General features: G+C 45.5%; 1 protein-coding gene and 1 long non-coding RNA gene across 4 annotated transcripts in view; one reads left to right on the forward strand and one right to left on the reverse strand.

Annotated features, from left to right (window-relative positions):
- Positions 1-6,836: 6,836 nt before the first annotated feature.
- LOC146895921 (uncharacterized) overlaps positions 6,837-18,263 on the reverse strand; it is a 136,962-nt gene continuing 125,535 nt past the window's right edge. The window contains exons 1-3 of one of the 3 annotated variants that reach the window (XR_015738737.1): positions 12,156-12,316; positions 8,065-11,251; positions 6,837-7,995 (exon numbers count right to left, since the gene is read on the reverse strand). This is a non-coding gene — a long non-coding RNA (uncharacterized LOC146895921). Of the gene's footprint in view, positions 7,996-8,064; positions 11,252-12,085; positions 12,317-18,263 lie in introns of those variants that run through there. The other 2 variants (XR_015738738.1, XR_015738736.1) reach the window with 2 other exon arrangements.
- On the forward strand, positions 12,404-17,821 carry Cdc42ep5 (CDC42 effector protein 5). The gene is made up of 3 exons (XM_048431746.3): positions 12,404-12,769; positions 13,080-13,186; positions 17,284-17,821. The coding sequence occupies exon 3, from the start codon at positions 17,284-17,286 to the stop codon at positions 17,743-17,745; it is 462 nt and encodes a 153-aa protein (XP_048287703.3). The 5' UTR covers positions 12,404-12,769; positions 13,080-13,186; the 3' UTR covers positions 17,746-17,821.

The raw sequence follows: 18,263 nt of genomic DNA on the forward strand, positions 1-18,263 counted from the left end.
TGCTAGTTTTCTGAGTCAGTCTTGTTGTATAACCTAGGCTGGCCTCAGATCTGCCATCCAACTGTTTCCTGCTCAAAGTACCGGGATTACAGGCAGGTGCCACTATATCTAGCTAGAGGAGGGAGGGCCCTGCATTCAGCCAAAGCTCTGTAGATGCTGCCCTGCTGTTCTCCTGCCTAGAATGAAGCAGCTTCTGTTTCTTGCCTTTAGCTGAGGCATAGGCCCTTCCCCTTCTCTGAGACCAGCCCAGACTAGCAGGTGCCTCAGGGCTGTGTCCTTACCCTTCTCCTCCTCTCTCCTTGCCCCTTTCCAGAGGAGATGGACTTCCTTGTTCCTCTGTAAGTTCTTTGGGCCTGAGCCAGTCATTGTGGGATGGGACCCAAGCCAGCAGTGACCATTCCAATTTGAATAAATTAAATAACTAAATCAATCTAAAATTCCATTTTCTCAGCCCCACTAAACCATCATGTTAGACGGTGCTAAAGGTCAATCTCATGATCCCCCCCACAATAAATAAATAAAAATGTTAAACAAAAAATTTTAAAAGAAGCTCATTTTGCAAGGTTATAGCTAGAACAATAGTTTTCTTTTTTTACTTTTTGTTTTTGTTTGTTTATTTGTTTTGTTTTTCAAGACAGTATTTCTCTGTGTGCCACGCCAGCACGGCAACTGCAGTTCTCTGAGCGAGGAACGTCAGGATTAACACACAGCACAACTTCAGGTTCTGCAGACAAGCCTTTATTCCACTTTCTCACACAGTATATATAGCCCTCAGCAGGGGAGGCCAAGCCATCAAAAGCAAGAAGCTCATCACCATAGGGGTAAACATCTTTAGAAACATTGCTGAAAACAACAGATTGTTCTTGTTTTCAGAACAACCAACCACAAGAGTGCAAAACAGATCAAGTGGGGGGAGGGTGTGAAGGCCTGTCCTCAAGGGACCCAACATCTGTGTAGCTCTGGCTGTCCTGGAAGGCATTCTGTAGACCAGGCTGACCTTGAACTCACAAAGATCTGGCTGCCTCTACCTCCCCAGTGCTGGGATTATGGGTGTGCACCACCACTGCCCAGCTAGTTTTCTTTTATTCTTTGGAATTTTCATACAATATACAGTGTATCTTGAACATGTTTGAAAAAAAAGAAAAAAGAGGAGGCAGGAAGGAAGGTGTTGAAAAGGAAAGGACCATGGCTGTTCCTACAGGGGAGGAGAAAGTCTATTAAAGATATGTGGAGGAGCATAGCCAGATGCAGTGATGTCTAGGAAGGTCCAGAGTGTACTGACCCTGAGCCATGTGAGCAGAGGGGGAGGGGAGGAAAGGGAAGGGGAAACCAGGTTTAGTACCCAATAGGGTTAGATTATAAAAGGAAAGCAACCCACCCCCCTGAGATGGAGAGTTCAGGGTAGGTGGTGGGAGTATGCAAGCCAGGAGGACCCTGTAATAGGTAATGACTGAGGGGTGCTGGGAGAACCCAGTGTGTGCCAGCACCCATTTTGACCCATTTTGAAATGTTAAAAGGGCACCTCAGCCATTTGTCCCAGGTTTGACACCAAACAGGAGGAAGGTAAAGAAACAGAATAGTAGCTAATGTATCCAAACTATGAGAGAAAGAAAGAAAAACTTTTTCTGACCTTACCCACCCCTGCAGATATCCTATCTTCCTGACCTGCCCCTCCCTTCCCCTCCTGCAGGAAGCCCAGAGTTCTCCGCTACTTTTTTCTGCACTCTCCCCACACCAATCGCTTCCACCTATTCAGCCCTCAGGTCTCAGCTCCTAATCACAACCACAACAGTTTCTGGATTGTTACTAAATGCTTTGAATGTCTTGTCTGGTTGTTTTGCTGTCCTTGGCCTAACTTTGACACCCGAGGGCTGCCTGGTTTTGTTTTCATCAGTAAGTTCAAGCCAAAGGAATAACAGTTTCAGACCTGAATTTTGAAGTCATTCTTACTAGGTTCAAAGTAAGTAACCTATCTATCAGCTTAGATAGGTTCAAAGATATCTTTATTAATCAGTGTAGGAGCCAGGGCAAGCCGCACATTTTTTTTTTTTTTTTTTTTTTTTTTTTTTGCCAGTGGGAAGTTTGCTCATTCCTGTGGCATAGAAACCTAAGTTTTGGAACTTGGCAAACTCCTGGGATGTTTTCAGCATCCCGCTTTTTGTGGAGGTGTCCTGCCAGCAAAGTGATTGAGAAGCTGCAGTACAGGATTGATGGGAACTTGGGAATGTGATGGATGAGGCAACCTGAGTTCAGTGTCCACATCCCAAAGCAACAAGAGAGACTGATGTAGGTGGGCCATCTGTCTATGTGTTACTTTCATTGGTAATATGAAGAAACTGCCTTGGCCTTTGATAGGACACCAGCTTAGATAGGCGGAGTAGACAGAACAGAATTGTGGGAGAAAAGAAAGCAGAGGCAGGCAGTCTCCATGACTCTCCTCTCCGAGACAGCCACAGGTTAGGATCTTTCCTGGTAAGCCACTATCTCGTGGTGCTACACAGATTACTAAATATGGGTTAAAGCAAGATGTGAGAGTTAGCCAATAAGAGGCTGGAGGTAATGGGCCAGGCAGTGATTAAAGGAATACAGTTTCTGTGTAATTATTTTGGGTAAAGCTAGCTGGGAGCTGGGCCGCAACCTGCCGCTCCCACAACTACAGAGTGATGCCCAATGTGGCAAATTAAATCCACTTAAAAACCTGAGAGAGCTTAATTTTAAATAAAAAAACAAAACAAAACAGAGTTTAACACAGCTTTTTGCTGTTTGCTAGGGCATGCTGTAGAGAAATTTCCCTGACTCAGCAGCCGCAACAGGAAAAAAGCTGCGGTTTTAAAATGCCGCTTCCTGGGCTGTGCCACCATTGCAATCTCTGTCTGGCTCCTGCAAAAGACAGACCTTTTGAATGGAGCATTTGGAGTAAAGTGCTACGGCTTGCTTGATGGCAATGTGGACTGCCGTGTGCCTGGAACTTTGCACAGTTCAGGGGCACCAAAAGGCTCTGAGGCAGGAGCTGCTCAGGAAAACCATGCTGAACTGTGCTGGTCTCAGGCAGGAACTACAGTAATTATCCTAATAACAGTGCAATTAAGGTTTAGACTGGCAGTAAACAGGCAGTACCGTATTACCTCTACATGGCACAACTTAGGTTTCGAAGAATTGCTTAACATTTTAAGAAATGCTCCTGGATAAAAAAAAAAAATTACAGATTCACAATAGAACAGATTCAGACACAAAAGACCTTTAAATGAATCATAATGTTAGAAATACGTAGGCTTGGGAGAGAAGAAAAAGAATATAGAGAATAAAGTTAAAGCCTAAAAAAAGGGGGGGGGGTAAAGTCTTTAAAGAGACAGAGTACAGATAGTTATAGAGTAAAAGAAATAAAGGAAAATAAGTCATGTAAAAATGGAAAATTCACGAAGAGTCTGGATTCTTTGTATTATTGTGTTTTCTTTGAATCTTTTGACTGTAAAGAAACTAAGTACAGAGAGACATTTCATTATATGGGCTGCCAAGCAGAACCAGAATGGATTTCATAAGGGTATTATAACTTCAGATTTTGGGTCTAAGGATATGATGCTTCAGAGAGGGTCTTCTTTTGTTTTCACAGAAGATGAGACCCTGTGGATTGCTTCTATCCCAATATGATATGATATGATAGACCACGCCCTCCTGAAAAGTTGCTGTGAACACCCTCAAAAAATTACTTCGCTAAACTGCCAACTGAGATGAACCTGGCACACATGTTATACCATGAAAGATCTGATTAACAACACTCCTATACATTAGGACGAAGTTTGAAGAGAAATAGCTACGCCCTTATTCCCAAATATTGTTTATAAATGTTCTTTTACATTTAAAGGGGGATATGATATAGATATGAATAATTTATATTGGTATAAATTTTGCCTTATTGATAGGAATTTAAGGTCAATTTTGTTATATGTGTATGTATTTCTGATCTTGATAAGGTATTGTGATTGTGTAGTTCATTTAAAAATGTAATGTATAATTAGGAAATATAGGTTGTTAATGGATAATCATCAAATAGTCAAGCTTGTAGTCATGTAAGTTAGATTTTCTAGATATATAGAGATATATTTCAATTAGATAGGCATTCTTCATATCTTTCAAAGACTACAGAATATGCCATTTAATGTTTTAATAACTTAGGATTTTTCATGACAATGAGACACGTCTGCTCCTTGCAGCACAAGCTACTTCAAGAGGAAGGTTGTCATGGAAGAGGCTCCTTACAAAGTTTGATAGTCATTTGGGAAAGAAACTGCTCTTGCCTAGACTGTTGCATAAACTGGACACGAAGAACCTGCAGAGAGAGGACTGCTGAACTTGCCTAAAGGTGAGATGGTCTTTCGGGGTTCCTGATTCATGAAAGAGTCTGCGAGACATTCTGCAGGACACAGCAGATAGTGACTGAACTGTCTTTGAAATTTCCTGCTTCATGGAAATGTCTGCTGGATACTATGGGCCTGTAGGCTGAAGATGGATGCCCCAACGGTACAAAAGAACTTTGGGTGACTGTACAGGCAGCGAGATGTCTCTGTCATTTCTAGAGTTTGGAAGTTGCTTATTTCTTGTTTACTTAGGTAATATTATATCCTTCTGGAGTCTCTGATGGAGTTGAAGAATGGTTAGTTATAGTTATAGTTTTCCATTGTTATGATAAAAGATAAAATAGATATGGATATTATAACTGTAATTATTGCTTGATAACTGTTTTGTTATATGTAATTTTACTATGTTAAAGTTCCTTTTTGTTTAAACAGAAAAAGGGGAAATGATGTAGGTGGGCCATCTGTCTATGTGTTACTTTCATTGGTAATATAAAGAAACTGCCTTGGCCTTTGATAGGACACCAGCTTAGATAGGTGGAGAAGACAGAACAGAATTGTGGGAGAAAGAAAACAGAGGCAGGCAGTCACCATGACTCTCCTCTCGGAGACAACTGCAGGTTAGGATCTTTCCTGGTAAGCCACTATCTCGTGGTGCTACACAGATTACTAAATATGGGTTAAAGCAAGATGTGAGAGTTAGCCAATAAGAGGCTAGATATAATGGGCCAGGCAGTGATTAAAAGAATACAGTTTCCGTGTAATTATTTTGGGTAAAGCTATCTGGGAGCCAGGCCGCAACCTGCCGCTCCCACCACTACAAGAGACCTTGAGTCCTTTGATCTCTACACGTGAATGGTGGCATGCATATGTCTGCACACCAAACATTTTAATAATAATCATAAGCTGATGAAGCTATGTATAAAGTAATAATATTTATTAATTTAGTTATTTTATAACTACATCTATTAAGAATAAATTCCAGGGCAAACAAGATGGCTCGGTGTATAGGTGCTTGCTGCAAAGTCTTACAACATGAATTTGAAGCCCAGGACCCACATAGTGGAAGAAGAACCTCAAGTTGTCCTTGAGCCTCACACATGTGCTATGTGTGCTTGCTATGGCATGTGTATTTGTGCATGTAGGCACAAAATAAAGGACTGAATAAAATAAATTAGTAATGCATTTCAGTATCAAATGTGAAATATCAACAGCAACAATAAAAACAACAAAAAACAATCTCTTTGATAGTAACTGGTCATACTCCCATCACTGTGGTAATTTTAAGGAAGGGATTATTCCTGGGAGGTTTTGAGTCTTGGATAACTTTCAGATGATATTGTGTGGTTTTTTTTGTTTGGGTTTGTTTGGTTTTTATTCCTTACTTTATTTATCTATTTATTTTTATTTATTTTTGTTTTTTGATACAGGGTTTCTCTGTGTTGCTTTGAAGCCTGTCCTGGAACTAGCTCTTGTAGACCACACTGGCCTCCACTCACAGACATCTGCCTCCCTAGTGCTGGGATTAAAGGCATGTACCATCACGGCCCGACTATTCCTTACTTTATAATACCAAAATTAATGCGTTTTTTCTTTTTAAGTCTGTTTTTACATATGATGAATGATGCAATAAATAAATAAATAAATAAAACAGAGGAAGGAAGTCTAATGAGCCATAGTCTCATCTTCCTTCCTTCCTCCCTCCCTCTTGATTTATGCCCCAGACTGGCCTTGAACTTTCTATGAACTGAGGATAACCCTGAACTCCTGATCCTCTTGCCACCTTAGTGCTGGAATTCTAGGCGTGTGCCACCACACTTCGATTTTCCAAAATCATCTAACAGGATTTCAGCATATTTAAAGAACATCGCAGGTATCTTTGAGGAAATCTATATGGGTATCAATTATTGCAAAGGTGATTTTGCTAGCGATAAACGTTTGGCACCAGTGTCTGTGTCTGAATGTCTCTATCCCCCAGACACTGAAATCCTCACCCCCAAGGTTAGTGAAAAGGTATGTGACAAAAACACTTGGAATTCATGTCCATTGCCCCTCACACCTTTTGAGGACCTAGCCCCAAGAGGCTGTGTGTGGGCAATAGCCTCTCATCACACCCCAAATCTGCTCTGATTTTGGACTTCAGGCCCCCAAACACTGAAAATATAAATGCTTTGGGCAGCTGTGGTGGCACATATCTGTGAATCTACCACTGGGGAAGCTGATACAGGAGGATTGTGAGTTCAAGAATAGCTAGAAGGGTGTTGGTGTCACACACCTTTAATCCCAGTACTGAAAGGGCAGAGGCAGGAATATCTTTGTGAGTTCAAGGCCAGTCTGGTCTACAAGAGCTAGTTCTAGGACAGGCTCCAAAGCTACAGAGAAACCCTGTTTTAAAAAGTCAGAGAGAGAGTTGTTGGCGAGGGTTTTCTGACCCACAAGGTCCCCCAGTTGTTTAGTCCCAAGAAAATCACACAGAGGTCTACATTAGTTATAAACTGAGTGGCCCATTAGCTCAGGCTTCTGATTAACTCTGATAACTTTTATTAACCCATTATTCTTATCTGTGTCAGCCAAATGACTTGGTACATTTTTCAGTGAGGCAGTTACATCTTGTTTCTTCTGTGCCAGGCTTACAACTGCAAAAAGAGTTTCCTTCTTCCCAGAACACTCCTGTTCTCCTTGACCTGCCACTACTTCCTGTCTGGTTGTCCCGCCTATACTTCCTGCCTAGCTACTGGCCAATCAGCATTTATTTAAAATATAATTGACAGAATATAGACCATTCTCCCACGAGAGAGAGAGAGAGAGAGAGAGAGAGAGAGAGAGAGAGAGAGAAAGAGAGAGAGAGAGAGACAAGACTAAGCTACCCAGTGAGTTCAAGACTCAGCTTGTGATGTTTTGTTATAGAAATAGGAACACAGTAAGCCTGGAAACACTTTTGGTCTTTCAAATGGGAAGTGTGGGAGATATAATATAAAAGTATCCAGTCCCATGCAAATGTGGATGGAGAGAACCAACTACATAAAATTAACCTCTGACCTCCGTACTCATGTACACACCATACAAACTTGGTCCTCTGCTAGAATGGTACATCTCTTAACCACAGAGTTGTCTCTCTAGGCACTATTTTTTTTGGGGGGGGGGGGATAAAGATACTATTTATCTAAGGGTTTATCATTTCATAAAAGGACCAGATAGCAACCCCTTTGATGAGATAAATATAAAAGTAGTATATCTGACCCCGGAGATGTTCCAGGAACTGGAACTAGCGAGGTGTCCTTGTCAACTTCTGCTTCTTTTTCTTTTTTTTTCCTTATTTATTTATTTAAAGAATTTCCACTTCCTCCCCTCCTCCCAATACCCTCCTGCTCCCCCCACTCCCTCTCCTCCTCCCTCACCATTCCCAAGAGCAGTCAGGGTTTCCTGCCCTGTGGGAAATCCAAGTTCCTCCCCCCTCCCTCCAGGTCCAGAAAGGTGAGCATCCAAACAAGCCAGGATCCCAAAAAGCCAGTACATGCAGACGAAACAGGACCCAATGCCATTGTCAATGGCTTCTTGTGGAGGGCCGGACCACCTTCTCCATTGCTTCTAGGAACAAAGGTAGAGATTGACCTCTGTGACCTCAAGGTGTGGCGGTACACGCCTTTAGTCCTGATGCCTGGGTGGCAGAGGCAGATTGACCTCTGCAACCTCAAGGCGTGGTAGTACACACCTTTGGTCCCGATGCCTGGGAGGCAGAGACAGGCAGATCTCTGTGAGTTCAAGGTGATGTAGCACACGCCTTTAATCCCAGCGCACGTGCTTGTTAACTCTCTACCGCTGCGTCCCTGCCTACTCCCGAGGCATCATCTGGGATAATGGGCAGCGGACCAATCCAAGAGTGACACGTCAGAAGCGAAGACTGTTTCCTTTATAAGGGCTGGGTTCCCCTCATTCTGGGTCTCCGCCATGTTGGCTGATGCTCGCTCTCCCAAGGGGCATTAAAGCTTTACTGCAGAAGTATCCTAAGTGCCCCACGTTGTTCTTGCTGGCGAGAAGGTAGCGCGGGACAGCTTCTCAGTCAGCCCCCATGGCAGCCACATTCAGAGAATCCGGTTTGATCACATGCTCGTTCAGTCCCAGTCCAGCTGGCCTTGGTGAGCTCTCATTCGATCAGTCCCATTGTATCAGTGGTTGAACGCACCCTTCCACCCTTCGCGGTCCTGACTTCCTTTCTCATGTTCTCCTTCCTTCTGCTCTTCATTTGGACCTTGGGGGCTCAGTCTAGTGCTCCAATGTGGGGTCTCCGTCTCTATCTCCAGTAGACAAGATTGCCAGGCAAACTTGGGCGCACGGGGAGGGGGGTGGAAGTAAGGGGAGATGGTTAGAGAGAGGGGAGAGGGGGAGGATTGGGGATGGCTTGGGGGAATGGGAGGGGGAAGGGAGGAAGGATGGTTATGGGAGCAGGGAAGTTTATATCTCAACTAAGGGAGCCATTTTAGGGTTTGCAAGAGACTTGATTCTGGAGGGGTTCCCAGGCCCAACAAGAGGTCCCCAGATTGTTCCCTGGGCAGCAGAGGAGAGGGTGCCTGAACTGGCCTTGGCCCATAACCATACTGATGAATATTTTGCATTTCACCACAGAACCTTCATATGGCGAAGGATGGAGATAGAGACAGAGACACATATTGGAACACTGGACTTAACTCCCTAGGTCCAAATGAGAAGCAGAGGGAGGGAGATCGTGAGCAAGGAAAGCAGAAACAGAGGGAGCCTCTAGGCACTATTTAAAAAAAAAAGTTTCAAAGGCCATGCAGAGTAACACGTGCCTGTAAGCCCAGCATTCAGAGAACGGAAATAGATGGATCCCAGGGATTTTTTGGCCAACCAGCCTATCCAAATGAGTGAGCTCCGGGTTCAGGCTGTGAGACATTATGTCTCAAAAAATATCAAAGTCTGGAGAGATAACTCAGCAGCTAAGAGAGTTTGTTGCTCTTTTGGGGGACCTGATCAACTCCCAGAACCCATATGGAAGCTAACAATTGTCTGGAGCTCCAGTTCCTGGGGATCCAATGTTTCTTCTATCTTCCATGGGCACCAGGCACAGTTCAGTCAAAACACACTTATGCATAAAAAGAAAATCTTTAAAAATTCAAAAAAACAAAATAGTTAAAACAATAGCAACAATAATAATGTGGGGTAACAATAGAGAGAGCAGACATCAACCTCTGACCTCCAAAGGAGCATACACATGTAGCCCAAGTGTATGCACACATACGCAAGCAACACTCACAAATTGGGGTGGAGGACACACACACACAAATTATCCGGTCCCAAATAAAAACTTTTGAGAGTGGAAAAGTTCAGGTCAATTTGTAAGAGCTCATGCCAAGGTCAGGAGCTGTATTCCCCAAACTAACTTCCAAGAAATGCCTAAGGTGGCAAATGCTGAGAGCAGGAGAATGCCATGGGGGCCAACTCCCCAACTGGTTACCAAATACCAATGGGTTATCCCTAAGATCATATACACACAGGTAACCTTACATGGACTGAGGTTGTATTTATGCATTTAGTAATATATATGGATGGATGGATGGATGGATGGATGGATGGATGGATGGATGGATGGAAGAATGTAACATCCACTAAAGATAAAAGAGGTCATGAATTTGAAAGGGTAGTGCATGGGAGAGTTTGCAGGGAGGTAAGGGGGGGTGAATAATGTAATTTTTATAATTTCATAAATTACTACAAATAATTTTAATAATAAGATGGGGACTAGATTGGCAGTCACTCGAGCTTTATTAGTTAAAGATTCCCACACAAGAAAAGTAGCTGTATATTCTCAATGTTACTGAAAACTAAAAAAGAAATAAAACTATGTTTAAAAATGATACAAAGGGGCTGGAGAGATGGCTCAGTGGTTAAGAGTACTGACTGCTCTTCCAGAGGACCTGGGTTCAATTCCCAGCACCCACATGGCAGCTCACAACTGTCTGAAGATCCAGTTGCAGGGGGTCTGACACCTTCATACCAATGCACATAAAATAAAGTTAAATAAACCATAAAAAATATTTTAAAAAAATGATACAAAATAGTAGCAAATGTGTCTAAACCAAGCCAAGAAAAAGAGACCTTCCTGTGACCCTAGTCTTCCCTGTGGATACCGTATCTCTCTGCCCTTCCCTGTTCTGCCCTCCTCAGAGCCTCCCTTCCTCACCTCCCTTGACCCCAGTCTTGCTTTCTCTCACTCAGACCTCTAAGGCCAGCTCCTAGCCACACACCCAGTAGTCTCTGGATTGTTATGAAAACCAACAACCCTGTTTATTTTCTTGTGTTTTATTCTACTGCCATTGCTTGGCTTGCTTCTGAGACCCAAGGAAGGTTTGCTGTCTCCTCTCAATCCTGGCTTTTCTCCCAGTTCTACAACAGCCTTGCCCCAGGGTTTCATTCCCTCCCCTTATCACTCAAACTTTGCACTTCAAGTATTCCCCTAGGCCTTACCTTCTTGCTTTTCCTTTCCACAGGAATCTGTCTCCTAATGTGTGGGGTAGTGTTTAGAGAAAGTAAAAACTGAGCTTCTACTCTAAAAATGGTGACTTGCAATGGGGTTTGCTGGGTATTAAGTTCTGGGTACTTCTGAGCATGGAACCCAGGGTAGCTTCACAAAATACATGTTCATGAAACTGGCCCTGCTCCAGCCCACAACATCCTCTAAGATCTGTGACCCTTTAATACAGTTCCTCAGGTTGTAGTGACCCCAACCATAAAATTACTTTTGTTGCCAATGGTGGTGGCACACACCTTTAATGCCAGCACTCAGCACTGTGGAGGCAGAAATAGGCAGATCTCCTTGAGTTCGAGGTCAGCCTGGTGTACAGAACAAGTTTCAGGCCAGGTTCCAAAGCTACAGAGAAGCCCTGGAGAGAGAGAGAGAGAGAGAGAGAGAGAGAGAGAGAGAGAGAGAGAGAGAGAGAGAGAGAGAGAGAGAGAGAGATTGTGTAAATGAGGCAAGTATTTGTCTTTCTCAGTCTAGGTTGCTTCATTTAACACAATGACCTCCAGGTTCAGGTTCTATCCACTTCCTCAAAAATGACATAATCATACTTTTCTTCATGGCTACACAAAACTCCATTGGGAATATACACACCACAGTTTCTTTATCCATTCATCTATCTATTCATGGACATCTTGACTAATCCAGTAACCTGGCTCCTGTGAAAAAAAATGCCAACATGTGGGCTCGCAGGTATGTGGCATGCTGACTTAGATTCTTCCTAGTGGCCTTCAAGCTGACCTTCCAGGGTCTAGCAAAGTCACTTCTATCTGCTTCCCTGTGTGTCTGTGCTCCATGTGGTTTCTGTCCACTTTCCCCACCCCCAGCCCTCTGAGATAGTGTCTCTATGGACCCTGGAGTTCACAGAGATCCATCTGCCCATGTCCCCAGAGTGCTGGGACTAACAGCCTCTGCCACTGCTCTCAGCCTCTGCCTTCCTCTTAATGTGCCCCCTGCTTCCTGGGTGCTCCAAGTTCCCAGTGGTCTTTCAGTGTGCAACTCAAAGTGGCTTGCTTGTTAGACCTGTAACTGGGTCACCTCTGCACCCTCTGAGCCCGCCCACTTTCTGTCGATTTTGTCCTAAGCCACATCACACCTCAGGACAGCACACTCATACCCCACTCCAGCCATGCCCCAAGAGCTTCAGAAGGATGTTTGCAACACCAGTGGATTGTGTGCCACAGACCCAGGCACTCACAGTAATGACCCTTCTCCGGAAGGTGTCTGAAATAGGTACATCCACCTGGGGATGACTCCAGGATACTCACACCACTTCTTTCTCCAGACAGGCCTTTAGTTCTCTCTTCCATCTTTCCTCTCTTCCTGTCTCCCTCTCCTTCTCAACACACACACACACACACACACACACACACACACACACACACACACACACACACACAGTTCTCTCCTTTCCTCTCTTCCTGTCTCCCTCTCTTTCTCAACACCCACACCACTCCCCCCCCCCCCCCCCCCACCGCAAGCACCACTCCCCCAACAGCTGCAGTCTGGAAGAAATTACTCTTCTAAACAGCCAGACTTCCCTAGTTTCAGGAAATTCCAAGCTGGGAAGAGGGAGGGACCGGGCTGGGGGCGCGACCGTCCGTCCCCCTAGCTCTGCCCCTGCATCCAGTCCTGGTCTCCTCCTGCCCCCACTATCCGCTCAAAGGGCTCTCAGCTTTTCCACCAACAAGGCTTTCTAGTCCTTTAAATCCTAGAGACAAACTTTGGAGGAATAAGGAAGGCTGGGAGGGGCCTATGGCTTAACCCTCTCAACCCGGGACAAGAAGTTAAAACCAACTAGGCTGACTGGGCGTTGACTCCGCGCTCGCCTGGTAGGCTACCATGGCCCCCGAGAGGGGCTGAAGCTTAGTTCCTGGTGCAGGTAAGAAGGGACCACAACCAGGGTTTGCCAGACTCTGGAATCTAGTCTCCTGTGTCTGAGGGAGGAGGACCGCGGTCTGGACCCTCTAAAATGATAAAGAGTGCAGAAGTGCAGAAGCCTAGACCCGTGGAATGTGAGAGCAGAGACCAGGGAAACTCCCTGCCTGTGAAATCAGAGAGCTAGGAGGGGGCGGGGGGTTCTGGAACCCAAGAGCGCAGAACCCGACCTGAGGTGATGGTACTCAGACCACATGTCTGGCTAGGTCCTGGAACCCCTTCCAGGTTGGGCATGACATTTTCTTTTTTGCCAGGTGAGATCCCGCCCGAGAAAAGGAGGAAAAGGACACCAGTGAGGTAGCCTCCGAGACCAGGAGGGACCAGAGCTTGAGCTGGAGACCAATTCAGTCAGGACCACGAGGTGAGGAGGCTGTTGTGGTGGGCAGGGGTCTTCATCCAGATGGAATAAAAAAGTGACAGACTGGTTAACGAAGAGACCAGGGCCTTTAAAGTCCCTGTTGCAACCGTGTAGCTTTAGGAAAAGGGTTGACAGTCCTAAGATCCCAGGGGTCTCCAGGTGGGGTCCCCTGCCAGATCTGGGCTCCACCCTCCTCCAGCCTGAGAACCAGTTGGGCCAGCTCCTGAGCGGGTTGTTATTTCCGTGTCCTGGCAGGGCTGGGGCTGAGAGAGGACAGAGGTGAACCAGCTGTGCCCCTGACCCGTGCAGCTGGAACCACACAGTGCCTAGCCAGGAAAGGGAGTTGAAGAGGCCAGAGGAGATCTGCTTATCTGAGTGTGTCTGTCCGAGCGGGCTGGGGCCCCTATGTGCTTGCACCCAGCCCACTTTGCATTGATCCCTAACAACAGTCCTTCTGTAAGAGCCTAGGCTGCTGACGAACTTTTTCCAAGATTGACCGCATTGCCTTGAGTGTGACAGCCCGGCAACAAGCATATTGGAGGTTAGAGCTGGGTGTGCAGAAGGACACCTAGCCTGAAGGGGCAAGTGACTCCCTCAAGGTCTCCAAGCCAGCCAGGAGCTTCACGGACATTAAAATCTCCCTGTGCTTGTGTGAGAGGCATGTATGGGTTGTGTGCATACGTGTGTCCTAAGCAGTGTGAGGGCCTAGGTCAGAGAAGTTCAGTGTCCTGCTAGATTATTCTCTACCTTATTCTCGAAATGGAGGAGGATCTCTTATTCAAATCGGAGTTGAATAAGCCTTAGCTATCTTCCTATAAGGTACTAGAGGCATGGCTCAATGGTAGAGTGCTTGCCTAACACCCAGGGTGTTAGCTAACTCGGGGTTCTATCTTTGTCAGTCCAATAAGATGGAGGTAGAATTCTATGGAGCATTTTCTCAGCAAGAACCGATGGTTTGGTTGCTAAGACAGGGCATTCTATTGGCATCCCACTTTGCAGATGAGAAGACAAGGTCAGAAGGGTTACACTGCTAATCCAAAGTCACACAGTGACAGCCCCAGCCAGATTCAAACCTGGGCAGCTGGTTTCTGAATTCTACCTCTTTTCACTTCTCCCTGCAGAGGAAGTACTAAGACGAATGGAATGGCATCATTTACACCCAGAGAGGATTTTTATGCTTAACTGTGACTCAATATTCACAGTTAAAAAAATAAGGAAATGAAAATAGGGAAAGTCCGAGGACCTGCTAAATTGTTAAGGGCAAGTCAGTCTGTCAAAACATTCGTTTTCATTGCAGTGAAGGAGGGAGTGGTGATTGTGTGTCAAGTTGCAGTAAAACTGTATTTATTCACCTGGGGTAAGGGCAGAGTGGAACTGGTGTAGCAACAGTGGTTTCAGAGATGGGCAAGATGGCACAGGTTCATATGCTCAGCACCTTATGAAGGCTGAGGCAGGAGAATTGTGCTGAACTGGAGGCCATCTAGATCTGTCTTTTAGGACGCTATCTACAAAATAAAACAAGCAACAAATGAATCTTCTCAAAACTGACAACAACAAACACCAATACTGGTGATAATCACAATACTGGCCTGTAATCACAGCTACTCTGTTAGCTCACGAAGTTCAAGGCTTGGCCTACAAAGTGAGTTCAAGAACAGTCTGGACAACTTAGTAAGGCCTTGTTCCATAATGAACAACAAAAAGAAGTTTTGGAGAAGGGCATGGCAGTGTTGGAGCATGATTCAGATGTTAGGAGCACTGACTGGCTCTTCTAGAGGACATGGGTTTGATTCCGACACCCACATGGCAACTCTCGACCATATGTAATTCCAGTTCCAAGGGATTTGACACCCTGTTCTGGCCTCTGTGGGCACCAGGCATGCATGCAGTACATGGATGTATATCCAGGCAAAACACCAATGTATGTAAAATAAATTTTGTTCTTGTGTTTCTTTGTTTTTGGTTTTCCAGATAGGGTTTCTCTGTATAATAGTCTTGGCTGTCCTGGAACTCGCTCTGTAGACCAGGCTAGCCTTGAACTCACAGAGACCCACCTGCCTCTGCCTCCCAAGTGCTGGAATTAAAGGCATGCACCATCACTGTCCAGCTAATAAAGAGAAAGAGAGAGAGAGAGAGAGAGAGAGAGATTTGGGGATATAACTCAGTGGTAGAATACTTTCCTAGCATGTATGAAAGTCTGGGTTCAGTCCTAACAGAGGGCAAACATGGGAAGTGCGCAAGTGTGCATGTGTTTCTAGGCTTGTTCCCTATGGGAGAGACTATGTGTGCATGGATTCAATGGTCCTTAGACTGCATCCATCTAAATTCTTTCGAACAGTTTTGGCTGTACTTTGTGTTCACATCCTCGTTGATCCTTCCCAGGGTGCTGAATGCTGAAAGAACAATGTTGGCTCCCTTGCCTTCCTCATATACTTTTACCAAATCTAATCTTTATTCCGCAGTTATTGTTTGGGTGACCTAGCCTTTTCTTCTCCCAACATTAGCACGACCACTTGGCAGCAGTTAATATTAAAAACATACTTCATGCTTCTATGTGCTCTGCAGGGAGTTGGCAGTGTCATTTTATCTGAGGTATAGACAGGAAAACAAAGGATTAATTTGTGGAGATTCACTTAACTGGAAAAGGGTGGGGTTTTGATGGAAATAGAAACAAGGAATTTCATCATAGTAGTAAGTGTTAAAAATACAAAGTTGTCAAGTTCCTGTCACAATTTCCATGGAAAAAGACTAAGCTCCAGGATATGGACCAAGGTTTGCTGGGTTTCTCTTTACCACTCAGTCAGGTGCAGTAACCTAGCAACTGCATATCTGGTATATAATTCACAAGCTGGCAGCTGCAAACATATGTCATTCTTGCCGATATTTGCTTATTCGATTGATTCATTTATTTTACCTATGAGTGTTTGCCTGAATATGTGTGTGTGTACACTACATGCATGCTTGGTGCCCATGGAGGTCAGAAGAGGGTATCTTCTGGAACTGATGACAATGGATGGTTGTGAACCACCACGTGCAGGAACTATGTGTTTTCGTGTGTGCAGTGCCTTCAGAGGCCAACAGAGGGCATTAGACATTTTGTTGCTGTATGGAAGCAATTTGGAAGTTGTAAGATGTGTGGCTTGGGTCCTGGTACTTGCCTCCCCTTGGAAGAGCAGCAGGCACTATTTACCTCTGAGCCAGCTCTCAGGGCCCTCATTGTTACTGAGTTTTAACACATGAGGCTTTTGCTTTATTATTTGTGTTTTTAAAAATGAGATGTTATACCTTAGGTGATGTTATGCCCTAGATGCTCCCCAAAACATATTTTAATTTTAAAATTCTGCGTAAATATACAGCTCTCCTGGACCACCAAAGCCTCCAAAATGAGAATCTTCATGTCGCCTGTACAGTGAATTTTGCACTTGCTCTGTTGAGCCTTCCTGGTCCACTTCTTCAGTGTGTATACAGGGAAGGGCGCTTGAGTGTGTGTGGTTGATCCTAAACCTGTGCCCGTGGTACTCACTGGACAGAGTCTGCCCTGTCTTCAAGGATTGGGCACTGGTAATCTTCATCTATACTTCATCTACAGCTAATGCTTATTGGAGATTTTTACTAGTCTGCTTGGGAAGCACTCCGAAAGTAATTATTTGGTACTTACCCTCCGAGAAGGCTCAAATGTTAGTTACTGGGGTGACCCACATATGATCATGGACATGTTACACTTAGAAAAACTTAAAATTTGAGTCCAACAGTAGTGACCTTAGACTCTCACAGTCTCAGTTTCCTTACTTGTTAACTGAGAATAGTCCCACCATAGTCCTACCTTATCAGTGCATTCTTTAAAAATGTATACAGTGTTCTTTCTGCATGTGTGTCTACAGACCAGAAGAGGGCACCAGGTATCATTACAGATGGTTGTGAGCCACCATGTGGTTGGTGAGAATTGAACTCAGGACCTCTGGAAGAATAGCCAGTGCTCTTCACCTCTGAGCCATCTCTCTAGCCCTTATCAGGGCATTCTTGAGGCTGACTAGGCAGGTCTGGGACCTAGAGTTGGGGCTTTAGGGTGAGGCAGCTCTGATATGCCTGTGTCCCCACAGATGCCGGTGCTGAAGCAGCTGGGTCCTGCGCAGCCCAAGAAGCGACTGGAGCGTGGAGCACTGTCTATCTCAGCGCCCCTTGGAGACTTCAGGCACACATTGCATGTGGGGCGCGGTGGCGACGCCTTCGGGGACACCTCGTTCCTGAGTCGCCACGGGGGCGGCCCACCCCCTGAGCCCCACACCCCACCAGTCGGGGCCCCGCATTCTATCCCTCCACCTGCAGTTCCACAGCCCCCTGCACCTGGTCTCCGAGTGCCTTCACCTGCGGACCCGCTGTTATCCTTTCACCTGGACCTGGGCCCCTCTATGCTAGACGCGGTGCTAGGCGTCATGGACGCCGAGCGTGCCCAAGCAACAGCCACCAAGCCTGTCGGGGACACCCACCCTGGAATGCAGCACCAAAAGGCCCGCTGCCGCTCCAATGCTGACCTCCCACTGGACGACGTCATAGGCCTGTAGTGTCCTGATTCCTGCACCTCCTCGGTCCCGCCCAATAACCCACTTTTGTACACATAAATGGCTGAGGTTTGTGCCAGTGCTGTGTCTGTTCACTTTTTACGGGAAGGGGTGCAGAGGCAGGACAGTGGTCGGTTGCCACCAACTAAAAGCCAAGGCCAGTTTATCCATGTAATAAACCACTCCCAAAGGTGGAGTCTTGCACCTGGCCGCTCCCACAGACTTATTCATTCTTCAAATATTGACTCAGCCTCATTGCTACCTGGATAAAGTCCAGACACCGTGGTTTGCTTAGCACCACCTACGGTAACATTTGGTTTGAAGAGTCATAGACGCCTGGCCCGACACATTCCCCCAGGTGCACTTTGACCGGGCGGTGCCATTCGCTTTTCTGAGAGCAACTGCAAAGAGGAGTGGCTGGGTACTCTTTGGAGTCATGAGAGGCGTGGTCCCCGTAGGTAGGGCTTCTGCTCCTACCAACTACACGTTGCCATGCGCGGTGGCTGTTGCGTCACAAATCT

The sequence above is a fragment of the Myodes glareolus genome, chromosome 1 (genome assembly GCF_982192425.1).
Source record: "Myodes glareolus chromosome 1, mMyoGla1.1, whole genome shotgun sequence".
NCBI lineage: Eukaryota > Metazoa > Chordata > Mammalia > Rodentia > Cricetidae > Myodes > Myodes glareolus.

Coding starts and splice junctions, on each gene's coding strand:
- Cdc42ep5 (XM_048431746.3), top strand. CDS start 17,284: ATGCCGGTGCTGAAGCAGCTGGGTCCTGCGCAGCCCAAGAAGCGACTG.